The sequence below is a fragment of the Pleurodeles waltl genome, chromosome 5 (genome assembly GCF_031143425.1).
Source record: "Pleurodeles waltl isolate 20211129_DDA chromosome 5, aPleWal1.hap1.20221129, whole genome shotgun sequence".
In the NCBI taxonomy this organism is placed as follows: domain Eukaryota; kingdom Metazoa; phylum Chordata; class Amphibia; order Caudata; family Salamandridae; genus Pleurodeles; species Pleurodeles waltl.
Genome location: NC_090444.1, coordinates 1,720,599,994 through 1,720,613,048, shown reverse-complemented (window position 1 = coordinate 1,720,613,048; position 13,055 = coordinate 1,720,599,994). Strand labels below are relative to the sequence as shown.

The 13,055-nt window shown below is 40.9% G+C and overlaps 1 protein-coding gene across 2 annotated transcripts in view; it reads right to left on the bottom strand.

The window, feature by feature from the left end:
* RCAN2 (regulator of calcineurin 2) overlaps positions 1 to 13,055 on the bottom strand; it is a 309,461-nt gene that overhangs the window by 108,288 nt on the left and 188,118 nt on the right. For both annotated transcript variants that reach the window (XM_069236088.1, XM_069236089.1), the window contains 2 exons: positions 12,709 to 12,882; positions 2,574 to 2,745 (listed from right to left, as the gene is read on the bottom strand). In XM_069236088.1, the coding sequence (XP_069092189.1) occupies positions 2,574 to 2,745; positions 12,709 to 12,882 (346 nt within the window). The remainder of the gene's footprint in view (positions 1 to 2,573; positions 2,746 to 12,708; positions 12,883 to 13,055) is intronic.

The following is a 13,055-nucleotide window of genomic DNA, read 5'->3' as shown; positions in this document are numbered from 1 at the left end:
CTGTCCTGTCACGTGGACAATGCCGTCTTACTGGGATTAACGGTTAACAGTTTGCTAAAACTATTAAATGATTTTATGATGAAATGTAAAGCTTAAAGTTAATCCCCAGAAATCATTTGTAATTATCAGTGGGCCTAAAAGTACTAAAACTAAAATTTTAATATCCAAGGGACTCCTCCTCTCAAGAAAGTACGTTTTGTTTTAGCTACTTGGGTATCTTGTTTGATGCCAGTGGCTCTTGGGAAAGACTGGTTGCTCAAAGAGCAGTTAATATGGTGGCAGCCTGTGACCCAGTGTTTAGGTTTGCTAATAAGCTGGCTGCAAGCCAGTTAGGGCGATGTTGCAGCTATATAGGAATAAAAGTTTTTTGATATGTGTGTATAGAGCTGGTGTCTGGGGCTGCACCACGCCAGGGAAGTTACAGGTTGCTGAGAATACGTTTTTATGTCACCTTCTAGAACTGCCACAAAGTACGGCAAGTTTTATCACCCACCTCAAATTCGGAATGGAGTTCTTGGAGGATACTGTTGGTATGGCTCCTTTGCTCCTATAGATCAAATTGGCCCCTATGGCTGCTTTCTCCTGGGAAGTGATAGCAGATTGTTTAAGATTAGACAATGCCCATTCTATTGCCTGTTTAGGGTATGTTAAGATACATTTTTATAGTCTTGGTCCAAACTCCCTTTGTGATATTTCAGAAGAAATGTGTTCCCAAATAAAGAATAGAGTTAAAAAGTAGTTTTTGTCCCATAAAGAGGAAGAGCAAATTGTAAGGTGCTTCAATATGGAGTCAGTCTTGAGCTATATGCACATTTTTAATGTTTCTGGTTTGGACTAATATTTGTCTTGGATAACCAACACTCAGCAGAGGTTTTATTTGACTCATTTTAGGCTCAATAGAGTGTATCACCTTGTTGCCTTTTCTGCTATTGGCTCTAGAGTCATTTTCTTTCCCGCTGCCCATGCAATAGTGTCTTGTTACAATCCACTGTGCATTTTATTCTGTTTTGTAATTTGTATTCTTCAATTAGGGCTTGGTTTATCTGCCCAATGTTAAAGCACAATCACTTTAGGTCACATATAGATGGTCTTAGGTATTTGTAATCCGCCACGTCCCCAGAGATTTGTCTCTCTGTTATAAGTTTTATTGGAGCTGCTATAAAATTACGGAAATGTTATGGTTTTTAACTGGAGTATTAAGGTTATTTTATCGTGATTTATTTTTAAGTGTTGCTTGATGCGCATTAACTGGTATTGGATTGGGGATTGTTTTTTGTTGCTTGTTTTGTAAATCCCTAACTGATGTAAATATTGCTGTGGTTTATACCTTTTTCATTTAATTTATTAAAAGGATGTTTTTTTACTTATTGTATTTTTATGGTCAAAATGTGGACCACATAAAGATCTCTGATGATGACAAACAATTTCTAACATATACAATTAAAATATTATTTAAAAACATAAACATAATTAAATATGATATTATACAACTATATTATTGTAGATATTAACAACGATATTCTTGAAAATGATATTACTTACCTCAAAAAAATTGATATTTTTGTCAAAGATATGCCTGCATCACAATATTTCTCTGACACAATATCACAAACTCGATATTATTGTCACTCGATTCTTATGACTCGATATTGCATAATTATAAATACATTTCATATTTTATTCAAAATGAATAATTAATACAACAATTGCCCAAACCACTGCCGGGAGGTGTAATCTAACCACATGCCCTAAGTTTTCATGAGTTGTATTGGCCTTACGATGCTCAGGCAGTCAGAGAGAACACCATATGTGACAATATGAGAGTTGTAGACGTGACATTAGGAGGGTTGCAGTCCATTACTGCGCCCCTCCAGGAGGGCGAGTCGACAGGTTGAGTCCTCTTCAACTCTAGCCAAGTACTTCCCAGCTATCTCTCTCATTCAGTGGTGACAATCCCATGAATAAATATGCTGAATAAAATGTTGGCTGAAGAATTTGTGTATTACATAATGTGACAATGTGTTCTCTTTGTGATGAAAAACGTATGTGTGGCAGAAATGGAGTAAAATCTAGTAAGTGCCAATTTGTGTACCTGCCCAATTTGTGTTTTGCCGCCCGTAATGTTGAGAGACCTTGTGACAAAATAATGTTTTAATTAGTGGTATAACAATACTCATAGCTCCAGTAAATCAAATCAGTAAAATGGCCACCACCTCTAACATGTATACTTTCAACTGTGACAAATAGGAACAGTCAAATTGCCCAAACATCAGTAGCTTTCTTACACTTTTATCACCAGGATGTTTCCAAGTGTGTGGCTGGCTCATAACTAAGGCTATAATAATAATATGAGACTTGACTCATACATTTTGAAATAACTGTTCAAGCAAAAAGGAAAACACATCAGGTAAATTCATGCAAAAAAGAAAGACGGCAGTTTGATATACCTCTTTGTTCGAGGATCTATTGGTGAAAAGGTTTAGGACTGACCCATGAAACTGCCTACTTTGCACTGCATGTTATAGATGAAGCTACATTATTGTCTCGGCATTGATAAAACATGGATCACAGACCTGGTCCTAACTTTGATACTGCGTAGAGAAGGTCATAGTTGAAGACTGTTCCAGCATCATCTATTGGCTGCCAGCCCACTGGCGGGGACCCGGGAGGTGAGATGAGAAACTGTTTTGCAGGCTGTGGTGGAGCCAAATGAAGCTTTTCGCCATCTGTTCCTGTGCTCTGTACCTTAAAAAAAACACACAAAACACAGAAGAAATTATGTTAAAAATTAGGAAACCCTCTAACAGGGTTGATGGCATGTTTGGTCCTACTTTGGACATTACATATTAATAGAGTCATATAGTTGCAAAACCTAGTTTACTGAAATTAGTGATAAACATTAATCATTCTAGAGAAGTGTGGCATCAGATTTAGGATAGTATTACACAGAGCTATCAAGAATGTTGAAGAATGGACTGGCATATCTAGATCTGGCATGGAGTGAACCCATGCACAACTAACCAGGACAGGGGTAGTGGTGTCGGCCTCACATTTTAGCACGCACCCTCGGACCTATTGTCCATATTTTTTTCTAAGTCAATGTTCCAGACTCTACATCAGCAGAACTGAGGGAAGCAGATTCTGGTGCAGAGATAACAGGGAGTAGAACTGGACTCTGAGCTCTTATTCCCTCCAGAAGTCAACTCTGTGGTCGACGGTGGTATCATTCAGCTCTTCATATTCTCAAAAATCCTTGTGTTGCTTTAATCCAAACATCAGAGGTGCTGAGCAGTCTTCTGATAACTGTTAACAGGCTTCCATAGAAACTTTTGGACACACTGAAAAAGCTACAAAGGAAACCAGCAAGAAAACCCTTAAGAGTTGTAAGTGCCACCACCGAAAATCAGTCGCCCCCAAACATTTCACTAACGGCCACTAAACTCAAGGATCAAGACCAATGTAGTATGCACCGTGCATTAAATCTACAGAGGTAAAGATCCAGGTATCTACAGCCAGTGGCTCCCCACTTTGTGCCTAATACGAATCTGCAATTAGCATCATCACACCTGCTAAACTTCAGTGACTGACATACAGGCAGATGCTTGGAAGTCCGGGGTCTAGTCTTTGGAGCGCCTAAAACCCACGCAACAATTGTACACTCTAGCCTTGTGAAGTGACTGTAAGGTGATGTGCGGCACTTCACAAAGCCACCACAAAAAGGATTACAATGAATACGGAAAATGTACTCTTTTAGAATAATGATTAGCAGGAAAAATGTCATCTAGTGGTTGAGGAATCCCACAACATAAAAGGTTTATTGTTGCAGAGTATAAGACATTTATAGATACTCTGAAAACTGATATGAATGAGCGTGATTAAGTCAATAGTTTCTGCACGGGTACATCTAGTTGGCATAATAAAATCCAAAATATCTGCAGTCTTTGGTTAGCACTTGGAGTGTGCAAAATCCATATTGTGTGAACAACACAATTGTCACAACAACGGTAACTTGTGTTCTGGTTCATGTTGTTCCTGCACTACTGTGTTATAATTTTACGGCTATCGCAGCGTAATAACGCAATATGGCATAATGGTGTAATTTCAGGAATTTTGCATAACAAGTAATGTGAGATTTCAAAAATTTACGCTGCCATAGTTTAAATTTCAAACGGGTCTTAATAACATCAATTCATTTTTTTCCCGACCCAAAATATATATTTTTTCAACCGGACTTATCTGCCCTGACACCCCGCCAAAATAGATGGGCACCTTTTGTTAACTTGAACTCTACCATTTCAAAGTACTTTGTGAAGGTACGTGTTTATGTAGCAGGTGGGAGGAGAATGCACTATAAGTGTTAGGGCACACCAGTGAGATTCTGGATTAAGAATTTGTGGAAGTGTCCAACCTATCGAGAATGCTGCTAAGCCAAAAGTTTTAGTGAGAAAACCCGGGTATAATACCTCATAGCAAAAACACAAAGAAGCAGGATCTAGTTGCTGGTTTTATTTGTTCTAGGCTGTCCAGCTTGAGTTAGTTCTTCCTGTGGAGCACAGATTGTTTACCATCACTCCTTGTATTTGTCCAACAGTACTCACTTTCTGTAAACAGACCTTTACATTCTGTACATGTCTTGTCACATTTGCTGTGCATTCAAAGACAGGTGTCAAATGTCAGGCTCTGTCTTCCATGAAGCATGGTGTTTACTTTTTTTCCTCTGACTTCAAAGTAAAAGGATTTATGTGACAATTTTGCTGGCTACTTGAGTTTTGAAAGGAAAGGCTTTTTTCTAGCACACAACAAAATATAAATGTCTGGAAATGAACTGTGCAGATATTTCAGAATACATCAGAATTATGAAAGCATAAATAAATACACTTTTTGTATGTCTGAAGTGTGGTGGAAACAAATATTTCAATACAATAAAAAAATCAATACACTAGGTGACGCTATATAGTGTTCTCAGTAAAACTGTATGTCTGAGCAAATGTTATAGTCATTTCAATTGAAAATGTGTTGTCTGTAGTGGCTGTATGTGACCACACCAGACCTACTCCATACTATGCCACTCCACCCTACACCACTCTACAACACTCCACTCTATACTACTCTATGCCCCTCTACTTCAAGATCCTGCACTCCATGCCACTCTATGTCACTCTACACCACTCTATCGCACGCCACGCCCCTCCACTCTATGACACTCTACGCCACTCCACTCTGACATTTTACTACCTCTACACTATGCCATTCCATTTTTACTGTACTCCACTCTATGACACTTTACTCCACTCAATGACACTGCACTGTACGCCTCTCCCCTATATACCACTCCTCTCTAGGCTCCTCCACTCCACAGCACTCCACTCTAAAACACTTTGCTCCACTCTATGACACTCCACTCTACACCATTCCACTCTACGCACCTCCACTCTACTCAACTCCACTTTCCAACACTCTATGCCTCTCCACTTTAAGACACTCTACCCTCACTCTATGCCACTCCACTCCACAAAACTCTACTCCGCTCTATGCCACTGTATGGCACTCTGCTCCACTCTATGTCACTCTACAACACTCTACTCCACTGTACATCACTCCAAGTCACTTTACTCCACTCTACACTCTACTCCATTCTACTCCACAGCACTCCACTCTACGCCACTCTGTGCAACTCCACTCTACGACAGTCTATGTCACTCAACTCTAAGACCCTATAGTCCACTCTAAGTCACTCCAATCTAGAACACTGTAGAACACTCTATGCGACTCCACTCTACCACACTACTCCACTCTATGCCACTCCACTCTACGACACTCTTTTCTGTGCCACTCCACTCTACAACACTCTTCTCTATGATACTCCGCTCCACTGTGCAACACTCTACAACACTCTACTCCAGTCTACAACACTCTTTGCCCTTCCACTCTATGCCCTGTCACTCTGTTCTAGTCTATGACACTCTAACTTCACGTCACTCTATGCCACTCAACGACACTCCACTGTACGACACTCCATGCCACTCTCTTCCACACCAGCAACTTTTAATCATGCTGAACAGCAGCCATGCTGGTGTACACCATGGCTAACCACATAGGCAAAGCCAATAACTATTGCAGAGGCGAGATCGGTTGGCTTTGCTAATGCTTGTTTATTTATACAATGGTGCACACAAATGGACAGCTAATACAGTTTTACTTTAGTATTTGTTGCATTGGTAGCCCTTCTTCTATTTCCACAAGCCACTGTGGAAATAAAAGAAGGGCTGTGGAAATAAAAGAAGAGATGTAGCTCTTCCAGATGGACGTTCTGCATGCTGGTACGCCTAGTGCAGAGCTCAGAAAACTCCTATTGGGATTCAGAAGAGGAAGGCAAGGTCCAGACCTCTTTTTCCTGGCCCTTTGGAACCAGCACTTGTTTTTATTTTTTTTGGCAAATGAAGCACTGGTTAAAAACTTAGAGCTTATTTAGTGTTTGGTTGACAGCGTACTCCAATGAAACGTGACAGATATCCTATTCACTGTATTACATGTACATAAGGCTAGAATTAACTTGTAGTAGGCATAGAAGCATCATCCATCACATTTGAGTTTCCTATCGGCTAAACTCTAAATAAGGCCCATAGGCATCAAAACGTAACTTGAATGTAAGTATGATCTCCAAATCATTTCATGTTTCTTCCATCTCATTTATTAGAAAGAACATTCCAGCTTTTTTCCCTTTTCCCTATAAAATCCTGATTATGTACGTTGTTATGCCACACTTTATCTAAACATACCGAACCATTGCTATAAAGACTGCAATTGATAGAAAAGTGAGGCTGGTAGACTGTTCTAACTAGATGAGGCCACATCAGACCAGTCTCAGTGAAATTACATCAGGCTTTATTAAGCAACAGGTTTGGTTAAGCCCAACAACCCTCAACAATCAATGACAAACAAGACTGTCCACACATTTGAAATGTATTGCCCACAATAGATAGATCTACTGATCGGTGTTTCCTGCATGTGCCCGAGTTGTGGAAAGTAAAGGTAGGTGGTAGAGCCTTTTCTGGTGCTACTGCAAGCCTGTGGAATCATAAGCTATTTATGCTATTACATGGAAATCTAAATTAATGACATTCAAAAAAGGATTGTAAATATGGCTTTTCCCATATTCGCCTTTTATACGCAACTGCAACAGTCTTTGTGTGCCTATGTCTCCACAGCACCAAGATGCCTCCTGGTGTACTCTGTACTCTACAAATTCAAATACATATTTCTGTAGGCATTTCTTCAAATCAAATCAAAACAAATCAGGGTTTATAAAGTGCAAGTACTCACCCCTAAGGGGGTTTATCCTCTGAGCTTCAGTTTCTTAACCCTTAAAATGTCTTTTGACAAACATGAGTTATTCACAAATATGCTTTTAGCGTAGGAAAGGCTCCCGGAGCATAGTCAATGACAAAGAGCTTCAGTATCCTATCACTGCAGGGGAATACTAATCTAACTATTGGGCAAGTCTTGTTTTTGGACATTGATCCCTAGACCTTGGGAGATTATAGCTGGCTTAGCCAATGTTAAAAGTAGGCTCTACTAGGTGACTTAGCTAATGCCAAAGTAGGCTCATGTTGGTGACTTAGCTAATGTCAAAAGTAGGCTCTTACATCAAATAACTTTCTTTTTCAGTTGTCTGCTGCAGATTTGGTCATGCAAATTGTCATGCTTTTATAGTTAAAATGTATTCATTGTGGCGCAACACTTATGAACATTAGCATTAACACTGCCTTCAACAATGCAAAATTAGGATTTACTCAACTTCAAAGATAAAGCTTTCTTATATGAAGTCTTCATGGTCTTTTCTTGTTGTATCAGTTTGCCCAATTTAAGGAGGACAGTTCATCCTCTAGGGGGCCCTGCACTGAGCCCACACAAAAGGTAGTCAGGTTGGCTTGCACATCTCAATTAGAATTGTACTGTCAACTCCCAACACCTCACTTTGTATGACTTTGTAAATTGTGCATTGTACATTATATTTATATAGCACTTACTACCCCTGATGAGGCGCGAAAGTGCTTTAAGGCGAGTAGCATGCTACTCCAGAATCCAAGATTAGAGTTGAATAGTTAGTAGATCAGTAATATGTGCTTTCTTTTTTCCTTGTGGATTAGTTGAGGTAAGGTTGTGCTCTCGGGTTCTTGTGTGTTTAGCAGTTTTTAGAGTAGGGATACAATGAATAGACTAGAAAAGGGAAGTTGTACGTTTTATTGGGGATAGTGGCATGTGCATCTGTTAGTTTGGTGAATTGACTAATAAGGTTGGGGTGGAGGTGGGGAGTTCATACCAGTCAGAAAGGGTTGGGATTAATATGATAGATGAGAGATGCGACAAATGTAGGAGGGTATAAAATACTTTAACAGCACTTAGGAAAGTTTTAGCAGGCATGAATCCCTCTATGTATACACACACCCATATGTACATAGATGTAGCAATGTTGATATGGTCTAGTATACATATGAATCTTTTGGCTAAGTATACAAAGTTGTTTTTCCATTCGATGTATGAAGACACATGCACAACAATGACAACCTCATCTCCATAATCTGAGAAGCATCCTCTAATTTAGCTGTGTCTGGCAGAATGTAGCTTCAATTATCCCCTTCAATTCAGGCAGTGCTTTAAATGGAAATGTAGAAGTGAAGGTGCTCACTATTTAAAGTATTGGTTTACTCCTGAGAAGTCCTGGTACACTCTCATTAAATGTATTGCAGAAGTGCTGATAAGGTAGGGTACTTTCCCACTTAAAAACAAAAAAATACTCTTGTCGAAAACAATGTCCCTTAAAACAGCACATGTGGTATCTTACATTTGGACATTTTGTCCAACTGGGGATGTTAAGAAGGCTACTGCCTCCCTAGGTAAGTGCCTAACCTCTTAAAGCTCCCACACCCCCAACAAAAGAGGGAAAGCTGACTAAAACCAACAATAACTGCTATTTCCCAAGAAAAAAACATCACCATAACATATAGGCATTCAGGAAATGTATAGTTAAAAAGGTGTGGTCCTCCTTGGATGACAGGATTTGTAGCCGACCTCCTACTGACAAGATCTTCTTTTGGATACTGCATTTAGTACCTTTCAAATCTTACACACACCTCAGGAGGAGGAATTGCCTTTGTGAAAGTTCTGGCAGACATCGTTCATCTTCTTCACTAGTTTGTTTTCCCTGTTGTAGCACAGTTGTCTTCCTTCAAAATGAAGAACATCTCTTTGTCTAGGGACCATTGGGTTTGGGACGGCATGCAAAAATTTCTCACTGTTCTCAACAGTGCCTAGCCCTAGACCAGTGTCTGAGGGCACAACACATTCTCAAAATTCTGTAGTGCACCAAGGTGCTGCACTCACAGGAGCAGGGCAATTGGATTGTCTGCCGTCACCTCATTCTCCCACATGCTACCAGTCTCTTCCCAGTGCCACATCAAGTCATCACCAAGTGGCAGGATCTCAATGTTGCCCATTGTCTGCAGCTTTGTCTTGGCAAGTCACTATTCCTGACACTCTGTTGTATGTGAGCCCCATACAGGCTCTTGGGCTTACAGTTCCATCCCGCCCTCTCAGACTGCAGACGAGGTGCCATTTTGAACTCCATATGCTGGCAACAGGGAGGGGGCTCTCTCCTCTGTATTGCTGAATCCGGTGTTTCCCATCGGAGCCTGAACCCTGACTTCTGGGCACTCTGCAGGCTCTGACCTGCAGCAGCAGATTGTGAGAACAGCTCTCAGCCCTACAACGAAACATCAATACTCAGGTCTAGCTATCTTCACCCCCTGGAAAAAGTAATGCTAAAGTCACTTATGTTGGTAGTGAAAATCTAAACTGCAAGCTACATGTTGCATTTACTGTTATGCCACTGGTTCGCTTCCATGTAACTGTAGCCTGTAGCGCAGCTGTCTGGTTTGCTAAAGACATCTTGGGGACACTCCGAAAGCTTCCCTGGGAATGCATCTGAACATTGCTTGCTATGTGGTTTGTAACTCATATTTTCTGTCTTTCTATTTGCTGGCTTTATTTGTTTGAGGCTGTGCAGCTTCAGTTCGCCCTCCCAAGGAACAAAGCCTTTTCACACTATCTCTCCTTGTATTCTTCCACAAGCACTCCTCTGTGTAAACAGGCCTGTAAATCTTGTTCTTATCTTGACACATTTGCTGTGCATTCAAAGACAGAGTCAAATGTCAGGCTCTGTCTTCTGGGGGGGGCTTGGTGTTTCCCTTCTCTGATTTCAAAGTGAGAGGATTTATGTGACAATCTTGCCGGATACTGGGGGTAGGAAAGGGTTTTGTTCTAGCACACAACAATTTAAATGAGCTGTGCAAGTATTTCAGAATATAATAGAATTTGGAAAGGACAAATGAAGCTTATTTTTTGTTAATTTTGAAGCATGTTGGAAACAAATACTATAATATGATCAAAACAATTGAATACACTGGGTGATGCCATTTCCACGCATTATTGTTTGTGTGTTGTATAGTTTTATTAGTAAAAAACGTATGTTTCTGCAAATGTAATGGTCATTTCAATTGAATTTGAGTTGTCTGTAATGGCAGTGTGCTACTACACCATGCATACTCCACTCTACTCTGCACCACTCCACGCCACCACACTTCACTCTGCATCACCTCTATGCAAGTGCACTCTACACCACTCTACTCTTCACCACTGTACTCTACTCCACTGCAATCTACACCACTCCAGTCTAGGCCACTCCACTCTACTCTGTACAACTCTACTGTATGCCACTGCATTCTATGCCAATACACTTTACTGTGTGCCACTCCCCTCTACACCCCTGCACTGTACACCAACCCAATCCATTGTATGCCACTGTAATCTAATCTGCACCCTGCAGTCTACATTACTTTGCTCCATGCCATTACATTCTATGCCACTCTACTTTATGCCAGAACCCTGCACCATCCCCACACTCTACTCTGAAACAATGTACTCTATGTCACTGCACTCTAGGTCAATACACTGTGCTCTAGGTCAGTGCACTCTACACCACAGTACTCTACACCAGTGCACTTTCATCTGCACCACTGTACTTTATACCACCATACTCTATGCCGCTGCACTCTATGCTAATGCACTCTACTCCACTCAACACCACTGCACTCAACTCTGCAACAGGGCACTCTCCACCACTGAACTCTACCCTACTCTACTCTTTATCACTGCACTCTACACCACTGCACCGTGCAGCACTCTACTCTATGCCTTTGTACTCTACTTTCCACCTCTGTACTAAATGCCACTGCACTCTGCAACACTGCATTCTATGCCAGTGGTTCACAATCTGTGGTCTGGGACTCCTGGGGATCCGCAAAGCCTCCTCAGGGGGGTCAGTGACTGCTCAGAAAATTAAATAATATTAACAGATTAATAAAGTATAAATAAATAAAGTGTCTAAATGTACAGTTGAACAGTTTAAAACATACTGTAAATGACAAGGAATTTGTAATTTAAGGCTAAAAATTAAACTAGTATGCTCAGATTGATTTGTGGGAACAGTCCAGGTGCATTAAACAGAATATAGTATAAACAATGCGTTGCTTTAATCGAATCTAGAAAAGCTCCAACCTTTCTATTAAAATTTGATTTTGTATTTATTTTATATATATTTGTTTGCAAATTAAATAAGATGTGTTATCATTTGTGTAGGGTGAATGCTTGTTTCTGTATTTTTTGTGTATTGTTTTGCAGTTTCAAATCATCAACAATGTTTAGGCCGGGGTCCCCGGCTTCCAGTAATGACTCAGTCGGGGGTCCTCAGATTCCAATAATGATTCAGTGGGGGTTTCGGGTTCCAGTAATGATAAAGTGGGGATCCACAGAAGTCAAAAGGTTGGAAACCACTGTTCTATGCCAGTGCACTCTACTCCACTGCACTATATGCCATTCTACTCTGCATCACTCCACTCTGCGCACTGCAATATGCAGCACTCCACTCTACTCCACTGCACATTGCACCACTGCAGTCTATGGGACTATACTCTACTCAGCACTACTCAATGCCACTTGTACGCTGCTGAATTCTATGTTGCTGCACTCTAAGCCACTATACTCTGCATTACTCTACACCAATGCACGCTACAGCAGTCCACTCTACTCTATGTCACTCCACTGTACGCCGCTGTATGCAACTCCACTCTGTGCCACTTTGATACATGACACTATATGTTATCTATTCTACGGCACTCTACTCCATTCTTCGCCATTCCACTCTACGGCACTCTATGCCACTGCTCTACACACCAGTCCACTCCACTGTATCTCACTCTTCGTGACTCCACTCTATGCCATTCCAATACACGACACTCTATGCCACTCCACTCTACGACGCTCTACTCCATTCTTCGTCATTCCACTTTACAACACTCCACACCACTCTCCTCTACACCACTAACTTACATCCATGCTGACCAGCAGCAGCGCACACTGGTGTACAACGTGGCTAAAACACAAAGGCCTATTGGCTTTTCCAATGCTTGTTTAAAGTATAGAAATACCCATCTCACTATGCTATGTGAAGCACCAGAACACCCTCTTTCTGGGTACCTCGGAGCTCTATATATTTAAATTCAGTTTAATTCAATTCAATATGATGTGCTATCACCAAAACTGAACATTGACAATGAATACATGACTGCTGTGGTGAGGTTTTTACTTTACCTGTGCAAAATAGAGTTTTAACTTTTTTCCTCTGAACAGCGTTTCGTGGAGCTCTATCCTGGCACGCGCTGCTGCTTTGGGATTGCTGAAATTTATTCGAACCCGTCGGAAGCTCTTAAACAACTGCAGCGTCACACACTCATCATATACACGGAACAGGCCCTCGAATTTTTCCTGGAAAGAAACAAAGGGTTAGCTCAGTGAATCTCAAGACACACATTTATTATGGTAAAGGAACAGAGAATGACATACCCGTAGAACTAGCAGGTGATTTCTAGGCCTCTAGGGCTTGGCTTGCAGTTCACGCTGTAGTTTACTAAATGTAGGCCATCCAGATTCCCTCTGAT